This window comes from Equus asinus, chromosome 28 (assembly GCF_041296235.1).
Source record: "Equus asinus isolate D_3611 breed Donkey chromosome 28, EquAss-T2T_v2, whole genome shotgun sequence".
Lineage (NCBI taxonomy): Eukaryota > Metazoa > Chordata > Mammalia > Perissodactyla > Equidae > Equus > Equus asinus.
In genome coordinates, this window is record NC_091817.1 from 24303775 (window position 1) to 24320987 (window position 17213).

Here is a 17213-nt window from a genome sequence, read left to right on the forward strand (position 1 = left end):
TGAAACAAAGCTGTCTAAAGTGTAATTGTTTAGTTCTATCACCCAGCCTTTTGCCTAAAGTATTCACAGTTTGTTCTGAGAAAAGTGTCCTAAGTGACAACCATTTCCAGATAAAAAGGTATACATTTTTTAGTGCTGAATAAATCTGAAAGATCATACACTTTGTTCATTTATGTGTCCTGCCTTTGGCTGTAACCCTTGAGAACTTCGTATGCTCATTTCAGAAATTTTTAAAAGATAGCAGCTCTTATTTTTTCCTTGTATGTTTCACGCTCTTTGTTTTGAAATGCGTCAAGGCTTCGCCTCCTAGTTAACCTCTTCTTTACACTTGGTCTTTACAGCTAGTGCTTAAAAAAGAAAGTCTTTGGTTTTAAAATATTTGAAAACTTTTTATTTTTTTACTCCATTTCCTTTTCTGACAGATTTTCTAGTTGACATCATTTTCTGGGTCATTTAAGGAAAATGACTCTTGGAAGAAACTGACCCAACCTACACTTGAATTTAATTTGGAAATAGAAAAAGACCCGCTTAATTCTTGTCTGCTTACCTCCAAATTTAGTAATACCTGTATGTATTGGATATCTTCCATTTACTTTGAAACTAATAAATGGAAATCTGCATAGATAAATTGTTCTACATTCAGCTTATATAAGCCTTTGCAAAAAAATTTTGGATAGAATAACGTTTAAGAATTTAAGATCCAACAAACTTCTTTTTAACCCACTGCTTTCCTCACAAGCACTCTCAACATTGTTTCTTGTTAATTATCCTAAATAGCTTTACAAATATTGGCATTAAACTGTAACTTTATAGGATCCCCTGTTCTCTCCCTTCAAGGCTTTGTTTTCTGGGACTTAATTTCACCTTGACACTCTCAAATCACTGCCAGTTCTGTTTGGTGCCTGGTTGGTCTCCCTCCCTCAGGTCTGCCTTCCTGGGGTCTTGTGTCTGGTTGGATGGAAGCTGCTGTTTGCATATGCCCATCCCAGCTTCTGTGGACTGAGGGAAGCTCAGGAGCTGCAGGGAAGCCAGCGGGGTTCCCTTCTGCTCTGGTAACAGTGACGCCACAGAACAGTCTGGGGTAAGAGAGCACTTCCCCAGGAGATGAAGCGTTCCCGAGTGCTGTTTCCTTGTATCGAATCCTGGACCACTCCCTTATGCCATCCCCAAAGTATTAGTTGGTGTAGCCACGGATTTTTATAGCATAGTGGTTAAGAAACTATGATAATGCAGAGTATGGATTTCTGTACAGCCTTAAGCCGGATGAGGCAGTTTTATATATACTGGTGTAGAAAGATGTGTTGTTAAGAAAGAAAAGCAAATCGCAGAACAGTGCTCATGACATTGTCCTAATTTTAAAAAAGGAGAATTTGTAAGTACATCATAATGGAAGCAGACGTGTGAAGCTTTTAGCGGGTTGCCTCTGGGAAGAGACCAGGCTGTGAGGAAAGCCTTTCAGAAGAGAGGCCTTCACTTTTCTGTAGATGTCTGCAGCACTTAGGTCTTAAAACTAATGTGTATTAATTTTCATTTTTAAAAATTAACATAAAAATTTTAAATGTAACATTTTAGGATTTCAAGCAAGTGCTCTAGTCGCATATCAGCTGGGCTCCTTGCCCAGTGACAGCCATGCCGGAAAACCTTGGATTCTTTACCTCCTCGCTTCTGATTGTGCCAGCGGTGCCTTCTCTGTGAATTTCTGTGAGAAGGGTGAGAGCATCGCTTCTTAAATGTTACTTTCTGGTCTTTCTCAGAAACCAGCATAATTTAGAAGATCAGTAGAAATTTATACCAGAGCCCCTTTAAAAGAATTATTTCTGGGGCCGGCCCCATGGCCGAGTGGTTAAGTTCGAGCACTCCGCTTTGGTGCCCCAGGCTTTTGCTGGTTCAGATCCTGGGCGCAGACATGGCACTGCTCATCAGGCCATGCTGAGGTGGTGTCCCACATGCCACAACCAGAAGGGCCTGCAACTAGAATATACAGCTGTGTACTTGGGGGGCTTTGAGGAGAAGAAGAAGAAGATGATTGACAACAGATGTTAGCTCAGGTGCCAGTCTTTTTTTTAAAAAAAAAAAGCTGTTTATTTAAAAAAAAGTTATTTCTGATTTCTGTCTCCTGTCCTTTAAAGCATTGAAATCTTTTGGTTATCCACCTTCTGGAGGAAATTGTATATCCTAGTCTCTGCAGTAAGGGGAATGGCGCTCTTTGCTGGTTTCAAATGTGTTCTCTTTTTAAAAGCTATTTCCAGCTGAGTCCTTGCATTATGCTCCTACCTATACTTCAATCACATCTTTTTAAGTACAATCTCCGAATTTTGAAAACAGCCTGACTCTTTTTGAACTGAGGACATCTGTGGTGTTACTTGGCTCAGCCATTGTGGTCTTGGTAGTCTGGAGGGAGGTAATGTCTGTCGATTTCCTCTCCTCTCTCCTCCCATCTCGTCTCATCCGCCCCTACCATATCCCGTCCTCCACATAGATTAGAGTAAATATTATATGTATATATATGTCTGTGTGTGTGTGTGTATATGTGTATATATATATATATATATATGACTTTCTGTCTCTATCTCTTTTTCTTCACTTTCCCCCTGTGAGCAGTAATTAAACTTGCCAAATATTTAAAATAATTTACTGCAAATCTGTCTAAAATAAATAGAAGTAATTTTTCTCTTGCTTCTAATTCCACTGGATTACACATTTTATTTCTATCTATCCTGAGCCAGTGCTCTACATATGAGGATTTAATTGTAAGTAGCCAAACACTGAGCAGAGACTACACACTGGTTTATTCCTTATGTGTCCATTTGTGTCCTTACAGGTCCCAGTCTCCAGGTCTCAGCATGATTTTTACTTTTTGCTACCAACCCCATGATGAGTCTCCTGCTTCCAAATCTTTACTTCTTTCTAGACCTAACTAGATTTTCTCAGCTTATTGAAGAGCTGGTTCCATCCTTAGGTTTTTGATGATGAACGTACTGTGTGGGATGAGACTGGCCATCCACGAGTTCCTGGCAGGCAGGGACTGGGCCTTGGTCATCTTTATTCTCCCAGTGCCAGCCTGGTGCCTGGCACAAGGTGCTTGATCAGTATTTTCAGAAAAAGATAATTGGCGCATCCTTATTCTTATCTTTCTAGCAGACATGTTGTGCAACAAACTGGTTATTGTGAAAATGTAACCTTGTGATATATGTTTGCCTTTCCCAAAACAGAGGCTTGCTTACATAACAGGAAAACTTTGTAACTACTTGTATGATTTCTGTGAATTATCTAGAGAACCTCCAAATGGGAAATGCAGTTTGGGTAATTCAAATAGAACACTCTATTCTTTTATTCTTCTTGATATCAAATGGGTACTATCATATTTGTATCATAACTTTTTTAACAACAAACATCTGTGATTAGATATTTTATTTGAAACATTAAATTTTCTCATGCATCTAAGTTAAGAAAGGAGACAATTCATTTTTTTTAATCCACAATAGGAGCCCTTGAAACAATTGCACACATTCTTCTAATGTATTGCTGTATAGAGAGAACCAGACCTATAGCTTTTTTAAAAATCAATGGTCACTCCTGTGGTTTACAAGGATATGATTTAGCAATCAACTTTATAATATAATGATAAAAAGGAATTATTGATTGTTAATTCTTTTGTGCAAAGATACCTCTTTGTGTCAGAAGCCTACAAAGATTTTTCCCTAGAAAAGTTTGAGTAATTGATTGAGTGGCCAAGAATCTTTGATTCATTTTTCTTTTCTTTTCTCTTTTTCTTTTAGAACTGCCACTGGATGCCCAGGATCCCCTGTAAGTGATAATGTTGGAGATCAGCTCTACATCTTTCTTCGGCATTCAGTTGTTAAACACAAATAGGATGCAAGTTCCTCAACTCCAGATTATGAAAACAGTACTTGGAAAATTGAAAACTATCTAAATGATTGTCTTTGGTTGGGCCGTGTTCTTAGTGAGCAGAAGCCTTGGCCAGGGTCTGCTGTGGACTCTTGGAGAGCACATAGCCCGCTTCCTGGGGACCAGAGGTGCCGCTGCTACCATGGGCAATTCCTGTATCTGCCGAGATGACAGTGGAGCAGAAGACAGCGTTGACGCCCAGCAGCAACAGGCCGAGAACAGTGCGGTACCCACTGCTGGCACAAGGAGCCAGCCCCGGAACCCTGTTCGGCCACCAAGGAGGGGCCGAGGACCACATGAGCCGAGGAGAAAGAAACAAAATGTAGATGGACTAGTGCTGGACACACTGGCAGTCATACGGACTCTTGTAGATAAGTAAGTATCTGACTCACAGTCGCCTTCTGTGTAATGAAGTGTTCTGCCAGGAACCATAACTTTTGGACTCCTTCAGTTCATTAGGATATATCCCCAAGCCTTGTGCTCATAGGGCAAGGGAGGATATTTTACTTCTCCTCTGATGGCAGAGTAAATTCTAAGATTTGATGTTTCTACTTGCTAACATCTCCTGTCTGGAAATGTGTAAACATTTCTGTAGCAGATAACAGTAATTACAGTTATGATCTTTATTAAAGAATATAGTAAATATGGAGTTTGTGTTGCAAGCTACAATAGGAAGTGGTTTCATGAAGACTCACTCTTATCTTGCTTGTCCATCTACTCCACTGACCAGCGATTCAAGCTGAGTTATTTTATCACGAGCATGGCTGCACATAACTTCTGTTGGCAGCGTAAGGACGTGGGTGATGAGGGTTTTCAGCCTCCTCTCTTTTTTATATCCCTTATTTGGCCCTCTTCAGTCCATTGGGGAAGCTTGTAAAGTGAAACTGCAGGACACCTGTACCTGTTTTGGTTTTTTCCCCTTGCTGTGTCTAACTCTTAAGTACAAAATCCCAGATTGAATAACAGTGAAATTAAAGGGCATTGTTCAAGTTGAAAAAATATTTTAACTTAACGTATAGTTCAGTAGTTAGGAGCAAAGTTTTAGAACCATCTGGCCCAGCCCCATAAACTAGCTACATGGCACTGGGTAAGTTACTTCTCTAAGCTTCAGATTACTCATCTATAAAAGGGGAATAATGCCTTTCTTACAGGGATTACCATGAGATAACGTATAAAAGCATCTAGGAGCCAGTCCATTGGTGTAGTAGCTGGGCTCACCTGCTGCACTTCAGTGGCCCAGGGTTTGCAGGTTCAGGTACTGGGTGCAGACCTACGCACTGCTCATCACGCCATGCTGTGCTGGTGTCCCACAGACAAAATAGAGGAAGATTGGCACAGATGGTAGCTCAGGGACAATCTTCCTCACAAAAAAAACACAAAAACATCTAGTATAGTGCCTCACACATAACACTCTCTCAATAAATGATAGTATTTTTTAAAAAGTTGTATCTGGGTTCTTTTTGCTTCAGGCTCTGCTAGTAAATTTAATTATCTAAATATTTGATAATCATGTTTATAAAAATCCAATTGTGTTTAGTTCCTCAAACATTATAGCATAAAGCAAGATATACCTGTGCATTTTATTCTGTGGTGATTTTTTTTTTCTGATAGAAATAAATTTGTGGGGCCAGCCCCAGTGGCCTAGTGGTTGAGTTCAGTGTGCTCTGCTTCAGCGGCCCGGATTCAATTCCTGGGCACAGACCTATACCACTCTGTTAGCAGCCATGCTGTGCTGGCAGCCCATATACTAAAAAAAAATAGAGGAAGATTGGCATGGATGCTAGCTCAGGGCGAATCTTCCTCAGCAAAAAATAATTAAATAAATTTGTTTTGCACATCTTTCTGCTGTAGAACATACTGGGGAGAGGTGGTACTTACAAATATTCTCCATAACCAGTTCAGAAAGGCCTTAAGATGATTAAAAATTATTAAAAACCAGCCTTCGAAGTAGTTCTGGTATCTGAATTAACTTAAGGTAATCTTAATATGTTTGTAGGAAATATCTGTAGAATATAAATCTATGCCATTTACATCCCCCGTACTCAAGCAGGGGGGATGTTATATAAAGATTCTTCATGATGACATTTAAAATGTTCTGTAAAATTGTAATGAAAAGTTGTCCTTCCCAAATGAGGAAGTAAGCCACAAGCAATGTTATTTAAGCCCGTTGGAAAAACAGGTACAGAATAGACTTTGCCATATTTTTTAAAAAGAGTGATTAAGAGAATATGGGGGCAAGGTAGGAGCTTTATTTCCAAGCTTCAGGAAAATATTACAGATGATGAGTAAACTTACTGATAAAGCACATAATTCACTTGCATGAGGCAACTGATGTACATTTGAATAACAGGGTGACTTTACCTTAAGCCTATTCCTACTGAATCATAGCTGTAAGTCTTCTGAAAATGGGAAAATAAGGCAGATGTAGAGCAAATGGTAAGGATCCTGTCAGAGAATATAATGGCAGAACGGCTCAGACATTTTATAAACACAGTGACATAGCTTGTTTTTTAGAAACTACTAAAGGAGAAGACTTTCATAACCAATAAGGTTTATAAGGCTGTTAAAATCAAACCTGAAAGATAGTTAGGCCAGATGAGCTTGGTAAGGACATCCCTGAAAGGATGTCTGCAGATACTGCAGTCATAACACATCTGTGTTTCTTGTCCTCTTCTCTGTCTGTGTTAATTAGGAAGGGATGACGTTGATCTGAGAGGAAAGCACAGCTCCTGATGCCATAGTGAGAGAGCTGCTATAGGAAATGCACTTTAAATATACTCATTTTAGAATCATTTTGAAGTTCTCTTATTTGTACTTTTTGGTAGTGACCTTATCCTCAGGTTGTTAGTGGAATTAATATGAGTTATTCTCATGTGCTTTGGAACTTTGTTTGCAGACTCCTCTTGGTGGGAGTTTTTTCTCGTCACTGCATGTGTGTGTGCTCTCTGTCATTCTGTCTTCCTCTCTCTTCCTGTCTGTCACTTTTATGATTGCCTCCATCTGGTCCCAGGGACCTTCGGTCTCTGACTGAACCTAGAATTGGTGGTTCTGAGTTCCTGTCCCACTGTAAGAAGCCGGGGTCCTGCTGTGTGGCTTTTTCTGTTGCTGGAGACTTGCAACTTTGTACCAGTTGTAGCTCAGGTTGTCTTCGAGAACTTTTTCAACTCCTTTCACTGAGAGGGGAACCCTGTCCTAGCCCTGAGGGAGTGAGTTTGCTCTGTCCCTTGCACAGGTAGGGTTTTGGTCCCCATTACCTACCCTGTTGGCATAGAGCTCCTGGCACCCCTGTCTAGCTCCTGACCCAGAGCCCAGTAGTCCTAATGCTTTAACTCCTGCCTCCAACTAGAAATTTCTGCTCCGTTTCTCTTCCACAAAGAAGTTTATCTTGTTTTTTGAGCGTAGGGATGTGTGTGTCCTTTCAGTGTATCTGTATAGAAGCGTCTGTATAGAATTGAGGTGTTCATATTCCTTATTGGTCACTGACCCTGTCATATTTTATTATTTTTCCCTTCTTTCCAAATCCCATTGTCCTCTCTACCACCTACCTCCAAATAGCAGTAGGTAACCACTCTAGTGAATTTAAGGTATGTTCTTCCAATCTTCCTGCCGTATGTTTGTTTGTGTCTATATAGGAAGTTTATGTATAGTGTTTTGTGTGTGATTTTTTAAATTTACATAACTGATATAGTCATATAAATCTGTTTTCTTAACTTCTCTCAACATTGTGTTTAAGACCTATGTTGCTGTGTGTATATCTACAACTGCTTCTGGCTGCTAGAGTATTCCTTTGTATGCTTAAAGTACTATATTTTGTTATCCTATAATTTAGTGATGCTCCCTTAGGTTACTTCCAAAGTTTTCTGCCTGCCAATAGCCTCATATGCATCTCTTACCTGTATAATAGTTTTTCTAGCATTATTGACGGTATGCATACTTAATTTCATTATTGCCAGATTGCTCTCCAGAAATGTTTGTAGCAGTTAGTTATATTGGTTAAAACAATTTTTTTAAAATAAGAATTTTCACTTGTTATTAATGGGCACAGGATCTGTCAAACAACCAGCACCTAATGAGTACTGAGATGAACTTAATAATTCCCGTATCACAAGGTTATTCTGAGGATTTAATGATTGGAGACAGTAGTTTTTACATTTTTTTCATAGTAAAACAGAGAGCCATGATATGTAAACAAATAAATGGTGAATGTATTCCTTAAATAGTTAGATTTACCACTGTTTGATGGAAAATTTTTCTTTCATTATTGAAGTTCCCCTCCAGCACCTCCTTAGGATTCCTGGCACCACAGTTTGAAAACCCACTGAATTAAGGTATATAATGCCATTTTAGATCAGCGTCTAGACTATTAAATAGCTCCTTGATTGCATTTGGTTTCTTTTCCTCCTCACACCACTTTATGAAGTTTAAACATACAGGGATATTTCCCAGAAGAACACTTACAAATGAAGATGTTTATGTAGGCCCTTGTTTTCCTAAGTGCTCAGCTGGGATTGTCATCTCCCTTCCTAGCGTTTCTTTAGGGGGAGCATGAGGAAGGTGATGTTGACCTCTCTGGCTTGTCTCAGTTGGCACTGGGCCCCAAACGTCAAGCTGAGAGGTGAGGTTCTGGTCTCCAGTTTTAGTTCTTTGCTTTTACTTCAGGCCACATGGTGTCTTTTTGTGTGCCCTTCTGCCCATTTTATTTGTGGTCATCACAGACAGTGACCTTGGAAATGAGCACATGTGGTGTGCATTTGTCCTTACAGGTTATAGCTCTGGTTGTCTCTTCCATCTCTTTCTCTACGTTCATTCATGTTCATTTCTTTTTTCTTTCTAACACCATACTTCCAGTTTGAATTTTTATTTGGAATTGTTATTTCTTACTTCTTCAAGTTTGATGTCGAATGTTTGTTTTTCAGTGATCAAGAACCTCCCTATTCAATGATTACATTGCACGAAATGGCAGAAACAGGTATTTTAAAAGTTTTTTTTAATACTTCCTAATGAATTAATGATTATGAAGAAATGTGGCCACTTTTTTTGAGATAAAAGATTCCAAAAATACTTAGCACACATGACAAAGAAAAAAGCCCTTTGTGTGTGGAAATTTTTCTGTACAACAGTAGTAATTAATAAGCACTGTATATTACATCCTGAATATATAGCTGCACCTCTCAGTAATGCTTTCATCTCACTGAAAGTATGAAAAGAGAATTTTGGGGGTCCTTGACAGGTCTGACCATAACTCTTCTAGAATGGGAAGGATAATTTTTTGCCCCTCGGTTTCCTAAGCATCATTCTGAAAATAGAGCCGACTGTTTCAGATACTTAATCGTCTCACTTAACTCCTATGTTGTAAATAAAATACTGAAAACTTTTTTAATCATAATTTGAGAACCCAGAACCATAGCTTGAATTTTCTTCAAATAAAGATGCCCCCAAATCACCAGTAAATTAGGCTTCTTTGACTCTGCCATGATGACTAGCAATTGATGACTATGTCCATGCCAGATATTAGCTGCCTAAAAGCTCTCGGATAAAGGCCAAAAGTGTTTCTATTTTAATTTAAAGTCATCTTGTGTGATATTATAAGATATATATTTTCATATTTTTAAAATAATGACTCCATCATATAATCTTCTTGATTTGCTCTTAGATGAAGGATGGTTGGACGTTGTCCAGTCTTTAATTAGAGTTATTCCATTGGAAGATCCATTGGGACCAGCTGTTATAACATTGTTACTGGATGAATGTCCATTGCCCACTAAAGTAAGTTGACACTTAACCTTTTATGAAACTGTCATCTATGCTTAAGCACGGGATGAGTGACCAGAGAGAAGATTTGATGTAATACATTTCCTCTTTATACCTTTGGGGTCTGCTATTATTCAGTTTTAATTTCATGTAAACTTGTTTTGTATTACTAATGAAGTGCTACATCCTCTTTCTGTCAATAACTTATTATCAAGCTTTAGTATAAAATTTTTAAAATGTTAAAAATGGAAGCATTTATGTCTGAAATGGCAATCTTTGTGTGCAAACTAGAAGAGAATATTCAATTGCTGAGCTGATTTTATTATCTTTCTCTAAGCAATTTCCTCATAACAAAAGTTTTTTAAATGTTTGCTATTAAGAGAAAAAACTATTATACTGAAAGCACTTTAGAGTCTTGCTCAAACGTATTGAAGACTGGTGTAACCTTGATTAGCACATGCCTAGGACAGAAGTATCAAACTCTCATTGTCTTAGTCCATGTGCTCTATGGAATGCTTTTCAAAAGAACTGGGGGGCCAGCCCCGTGGCCCAGTGGTTAAGTTCACGCTCTCCACTTTGGCAGCCCAGGGTTTTGCCGGTTCGGATCCTGGGTGCGGACATGGCACCACTCATCAGGCCATGCTGAGGCAGCATCCCACATGCCACAGCTAGAAGGACCCACAACTAAAAATACACAACTATGTACCAGGGGCTTTGGGGAAAAAAAGGAAAAATAAATCTTTAAAAAAATTGAATTCTGGCATCTTTCATTTGTCTGTTTAAGCCTCAGACATTTGGGCCCAACATGGAAAAACATAATGGACAGAAGAGAAAAGTCTTTGGCCTAGTCACTAATGAATTGACCTTTTCATAGACTTATAAGAAGTTTCAGTTTTAATTTGCCTCAGAAATTCTGGTAAGATTTGTTCTTGCTTGATAAAAAGATATTTTTTAAGTAACTTTTTTTTTGCCTTTTTCTCCCCAAAGCGCCCCAGTATATAGTTGTACATTTTTAATTGTGGGTCCTTCTAGTTGTAGCATGTGGGACGCCACCTCAGCATGGCCTGACGAGCGGTGCCATGTCCGCACCCAGGATCTGAACTGGTTAAACCCTGGGCCGCCGAAGCGGAGCGTGCGAACTTAACCACTTGGCCGCGGGGCCAGCCCCCTTAAAGTAACTTTTTATTTCAACATCACTAGGCCCTATTGTAGTCAATCATACTGGCATTTGGGTGGGTTTAGTCTGTTTAATGCTTCAAGAGTATTTGATACAACTAGTACATTTTGAATGAAATGGAGTCTAGCAATTCATGTAAGAAAACTTTCAGGTTGATCAAATATTATTTCCCATCAATAATGATATCATTGAGGACATGATATCATCTTGGTATGGTCATTCTGAGTTAGTTTAACTCCTGGTTATAGTTTTTGTCTCAAAGGATTACCTTGGCGAAAAAACCCAGGTGGTGTATTTATCAAATCCTCTTGTACATTTTTGTTTTTAGGAAGCACTCCAGAAATTGACTGAAATTCTCAATTTAAATGGAGAAGTAGCTTGCCAGGACTCAGGCCATCCCGCCAAACACAGGAACACTTCTGCAGTCCTGGGCTGCCTGGCCGAGAAACTAGCAGGTAATTCCGGGAAGCTCCCAAGGAAGGGCTCGAGTCAGTGTGAAGGGCAGGCTTGCGCTGCAGGTCCTTGAGCACCTGCTGCACCAGAAGGAAGTGTCTCCAAAAAGATAAAATTCAGGGGCAGGGGACTAACTGGACAACAATTGCTCAGAGACCACAGAGGTAAATGCAACCTAATACAGCCTTAAGGATTTCCAGAGGGAATTTTAAAAGAAAAAAGTTTTGCTTATTTGCTTTAAAGTTAAGAGTAAGGGAAAAGGCTAAACTCAGTATAACAAATAAAGATCATATATGTTTATATGTATATCGTATATAATATACAGATGCACATTTTATAAAGTTTAGCTAGATAATGGAGACATCCAAGGTAAGGGAAGAGGGAAGGAACTTTAAATTGAAGCTGTTCCTAAGAATAGAATCAGATGTTTAACTTGTTTATGAATATTACCCATTTTAGGGAAGTTAACATCAAAGTACAGGTGAATTGCTCAGCTAGTTACATCCTACATGGTGGAAGAAACAATGGGTTAGAAATCAGAACACATGGGTGCTGGTCCAGGCTCTGCCACGTGCTCCCCACATGCCCTGCAGTCAGTCCCTTCATTCTGCGCGTTGGGCTGCTCACCTGAAGCGGAGATAGTATCATTCCTTACCTCAGAGCCAGAGGCTCAAATAAGATCATGTGCATGGGAGTCCTTTGTAAAGAGTTCCACCAAAGCAAGTCTGTTGTTACTCGTTACTGATTAAAAATGATATGGCACATTTAATTATATCCAGTGTTTGTTGTATTCGTCTAGGTCCTGCAAGTATAGGTTTATTTAGCCCAGGAATACTGGAATATTTGCTACAGTGTCTGGTAAGTGAGACATCAAAGGTAGTTATTCTTAGTCATCTAGAACTGTGCATTTTACTAAAATTGCCAGCTCAGCCACTGGCGCAGAGAATGGAATTGGTTATAAATTTTATTTGCAGGTGTTTCCTGACTGTTTGTCTATTCCTTCCTATGTTTTAAAAAAAAAAAAAGAATGTGGGATAGGAATTTATTACGAGCAAAAACAGCTGAGTTGGACTGGTTTTAAATTTAGTCATAAGATAGCTGCTGTGATTAGCTTTTGTGTGTGTCCTTAGAGTCTGCCAGATGGTAGTAGGGACCTCCATAGTGGAAACAGAATTACAGGGTGTTCCAAGCCAGGAAACCGTCAGGTCAGATTCCCGGTGACTATAAATCTCTACTCCGCCCTGCCCCCCCTCTCTGCTCCTGCTCTTAAAACTGTTATCGTTGAGTATTTGATGTATTGTCTGTGGAGCTTGTGGTTTGCTGAGGCTGTACAGTCAGATCTCTGACACTGCTGGACTGGTCGGTATTTTTAAAGGTTATTTTTGCAGGCCTGTGAGCACTGGCCTTTTTCAAAATCTCAGAGACCTTATTTATTTATTTTTTTTAAAGATTTTATTTTTTCCTTTTTCTCCCCAAAGCCCCCCAGTACATAGTTGTATATTCTTCATTGTGGGTCTTTCTAGTTTTGGCACGTGGGACGCTGCCTCAGCGTGGTTTCATGAGCAGTGCCATGTCCGCGCCCAGGATTCGAACCAACGAAACACTGGGCCGCCTGCAGCAGAGCGCACGAACTTAACCACTCGGCCACGGGGCCAGCCCCAAGAGAGACCTTACTTTTTTAGTACCCACATGTTATGTACTTAAAACACTTAACACTATGCTAAGTAAGCACTGTGGGGATCCGGAAGTAGTTTAACAGTCCTTTGCCCTCAAGAAGTTTCCTGGTTATTTGAGGGAACAAAACTACTCAGACAAGACAGTTAGCTTCCATTTTATGATAGGATGTGACCAAGGGCAAAATCACTTCCTTCAGACTAAGTGCTGTAAGAGTTTTGAGAAGGTGATTGGGAAGCAAGAGGTAGGGGTGGTGAGAGCTGGGAGAGTTAGGAGAGAGAGACTGATGGAGGGACCTCAGCTGGGTCACACCATAAGGTTAGGATTTGATTGTGCACAGGAGGACAAAATGGGTTTCTTGGCTAAGGGCACATCACCAGCAGAAGCCCCGAGATAGCAATGGCTGTGTTCCTGGCATATCACAGAGAATTGTCTGATGAGAAGACAGTGCTCAGAGACAGGAATATGTAGACGGAGTACCCAGTCGGGGGCTCAGGGCCTGAAAAGCCAGATAGAGGGATTAGGAATGCGTATGGCAAGAAGCGGGGTGCTGAACGGGCCTTGCAGCTGGGGAAGATGGTGGTTATACGAGCTTTGCAGACCCTAGTTGAGGACCAGGGCAGTGATTGGGAGTCATCGGACGTTCTGGAGCTCCTCTGCAGGCTCCTAACGTAGATGTGGGAAAGGATGGCTGCGAGAAGATGTGGTGTTCAGCAGATAGGCCTTTCTCTAAATGTGAACACCCGTGACGTGAACTTAAATGTAACTGAATGAGCTCACTTGTCGCTCTCTCCCACCTACCATCAGCATTTGTGGAATTGCTTTCAGAGAGCAGATTGAAAGCTAAGCAATTAGTTGTTGGTTTCGTTATTTATAATTTTGGGACTTTGTAGTGATGAATGGTCCGTTTTAGCATTCTGAACAAAAAGTCACTTTTAGCTTCAATTCTAGGTTTCTGTTGAACTTGCTTAAGTGAATGTGAGAATCAACATTATTTTATTCAACAGAGCCCTAATATAAATGTTGCTAAGTAAAATGACTGCATTTAATTTGTTAAATTTAATAAATTTTATTTTGAAATTTCCATATCTATAAATGAACTGAGTGATTTCAAGAAAACAATGTAAGATTTTGAGAGACTATCTTGGTTCTTCATTACTAACAACATTAGTAAATGGAGAACCAAGGACTTGAATGAGTGAAACTTTTCTGACTGTTCTAAGAAAAATCTAGCACATACTGGGCAAGAAGAGGAAATTGATAACTCGCCACCACTGCAGGGGAATGATGTCTTCATTCTTTGTGTTTTTATCTTTTGTTGTCTTTCAGAAGTTACAGTCCCACCCCACAGTCATGCTTTTTGCACTTATCGCACTGGAAAAGTTTGCACAGACAAGTAGGTATAGTGACTTCTTGCACTAATGATCTTCTGTATCGGTTGTTAGAAATCTTATTTTTCTTAGTTACTGGATGAGCTTATACTTTGAACCTCATCACACGCATATACATTCTGGTTTTGGGTAGACATCACAAGGCCATTGAGATGTAACAGGGACAAAGGCAAGAGTTTTCTCACCTAAGAATCAAAACTTGGTAACCATGATTACCATTTTTTATAGCTAAAACTTTAGTGATGAGATTGCTAGTTTCTGGAAAAAAAGTCAGAGCTCTTGGGCTATGTCATTATTCTAGTTTCCAGGCTCTTTAATTGCCCCCTCGTCCCTTCCTACCGCTAATCAGCCCAGAAGATCGTCCTGTTCTTTCATGGTTAATTCAAGGATTTTGTCTTCCCAAACAGGTGAAAATAAGTTGACTATCTCTGAATCCAGTATTAGTGATCGACTCGTCACGTTGGAGTCCTGGGCTGATGATCCTGATTATCTGAAACGTCAAGTTGGTTTCTGTGCCCAATGGAGCTTAGACAATCTCTGTAAGTACAAGCTGCCCCTTGTCGAAATGCCTGTTTCCATTTCCAAGCCCGTTTCTCCTATGGGACCACTAGGTTTCCTTTTGTAATAGTGAGTGTGAGTCTTTCCTTATAAGGTCCTCTCGGTAGGTCAGCTATATTCTAGCAGAAAAGTGTTCTAGGAACCCTTCAGACAAGAATTATATGGATGCTTCTAATTCCAGCACTCTTCTGTTAAAAACTTTTACCTGGTACCCTATTTCCTGCTGCATCAAGGCTGTTAATCAGATGGCACTGTCTAATGAGCTCTTCCCAACACGGACTATCTCCTCACTGTCCTACAAGCAGGTCCCCATCATTCCTGCCTCTGGGCCTGTTCCCCTCACTTGGAATTCCCACTCTTTACTCTTCTGCCTTTCCCAACGTTGCTCTTCAAAACTCAAGTCATGTCTTACCTACACCATGAAGGAAGGCTTCTCCTGACTTTTCTCTTTTGCTCCTCTAAGGGCTGCTAGAACGAAAACTATGCTACTACTGTGTCCTCACCCCCGTCCCCTGCCATACTTGGCACTGTGCTAAAGCAGGGGACGTGTAACCCCCTGCTCCTCCCCCAACATTGAGGGGAATTCCTTACTGCACAGCCTGTGTAGCGCCTGTTAAAGAATTCTGGAAGAGTGCAATTTGGATTTTGTTGCAGGCAAAATAATGACTATAGGAAACAGAAGCCTAAACCCAGCAGTGCTGCCTTTCCTAGCGTTTGCTGGATTCATCTTCGTACGGTAGCGTAGCAGCAAAGCCGAGGTCTCCCCGCCAGTCCGGCCATTTATGAGCACCTCCGCTCCTCAGCTAGGGTGGCAGCTAGCAATGACACTAGTGTTTTTCCACAATAGCCTGCCTTAGAGAAATGACCACTTTTTTTCTTGCAGTTTTAAAAGAAGGTAGGCAGCTGACCTATGAGAAAGTGGACTTGAATAGCATTAGGACTATGCTGAATAGCAACGATGTCAGCGAGTACCTGAAGATCTCGCCTCATGGCTTGGAGGTAAAGTTTCCACAGATGGACCATTCAGGGGAAAAAGTCCTGCTCTCATTTTCATGCCCTGGTTCTGAACAAAAGCAATTTCTTAAAGAATAAATAGAAGTTTATATTATACTCGAAGAGTGGTCACAGGTGGACGATGGTGGGAGAGGGGGTGTTCGGGGTATCGTTTACTCTTTCATATCCCACATGGTGCTGTACGGATGGTAGGCCCTATAACATTTACTGACTGTTTGGTTTAAATGTGCCTGTTCGTAATCTCTGCCATTTTATTCAGCTAAAGCTACAAAGAGTAGAGTTTCTAAAAGAGGCCCTTTTTTTTAATCCCTACATAGCCAACCCTATTTGGTCTACTGCTTCCACCTCTCCCTGTATGTTGGAAACGGTGCTGATTTTGTGGTGAAGCTTGATGAAAGAGCTGTTTATGTACAGGAAGGTACCATAAGGCACTAGACGTGCTAAGATTAAAGAGCCGTTTGAAGAATGACTGCAGACAGCTCTTAGATCTTATGTATTGCCAAATGCCTTATGTAGTTTTCTGCTTTAGATTACTCTTAGGTATCCCACCTTATACATTCAATATCCTTCTGTATCGTAACAAGCACTGGTTAAGGTAATGTTTGTGCATTGGTGAAAGAGTCTACTATGAGAGCAAAGCTTTGTAAGCACTTAAAAATGAAGCCACCAGCCTTCACTAATCCTGACTGCAGCCGTCTTTGAGGTCTTCTAATCCTGTCAGAACTCCCTGGAAATAAAACTATAAAATAGAATGTGCTTCATTCGGTTTTGTGCTTTTTGTCACTGAAGATGCACAGAGAAGGAAACAATAGTCCACCAGAAGCTTTAATAAGGAAAAATACATTCAACCTTCTGAGCAGTCGGTTATCCTTGGTGGTCTTCAGGCACTGATGGTGGACTGTCACACTCTTTGGTTTTGCCAGGCTCGCTGTGATGCCTCGTCTTTTGAAAGTGTGCGTTGTACCTTTTGTGTGGATGCTGGCGTCTGGTACTATGAAGTAACGGTGGTCACTTCTGGCGTCATGCAGATTGGCTGGGCCACTCGAGCGAGCAAGTTTCTCAATCATGTGAGTACCATGGAGAATGGTGCAAACGGGGCGGCAGCAGTGTTTTGGCGAGTGGGTGAAGGATACTAATTTTTCAGACAGGTTTGCATGATAATCGTTCTTGGGCTGAACCATATAGAGCCAAATCCCTAACAGTGGTTTGCTAAACTGATTTGGAAATAGGAAAACGCAAGTGAAATTGCCCGTCAGCTTCTTTTTCGCTTGTTTTAAGTTCATGTT

General features: G+C 40.4%; 1 protein-coding gene across 1 annotated transcript in view; it reads left to right on the forward strand.

Annotated features, from left to right (window-relative positions):
- RSPRY1 (ring finger and SPRY domain containing 1) overlaps positions 1-17213 on the forward strand; it is a 42954-nt gene that overhangs the window by 8638 nt on the left and 17103 nt on the right. Inside the window, exons 2-10 of the mRNA XM_014827267.3 lie at positions 3780-4284; positions 8826-8878; positions 9563-9675; positions 11166-11292; positions 12090-12148; positions 14294-14360; positions 14763-14894; positions 15797-15912; positions 16851-16994. Coding sequence (XP_014682753.1) covers positions 3935-4284; positions 8826-8878; positions 9563-9675; positions 11166-11292; positions 12090-12148; positions 14294-14360; positions 14763-14894; positions 15797-15912; positions 16851-16994 — 1161 coding nt within the window. The 5' untranslated portion in view covers positions 3780-3934. The remainder of the gene's footprint in view (positions 1-3779; positions 4285-8825; positions 8879-9562; positions 9676-11165; positions 11293-12089; positions 12149-14293; positions 14361-14762; positions 14895-15796; positions 15913-16850; positions 16995-17213) is intronic.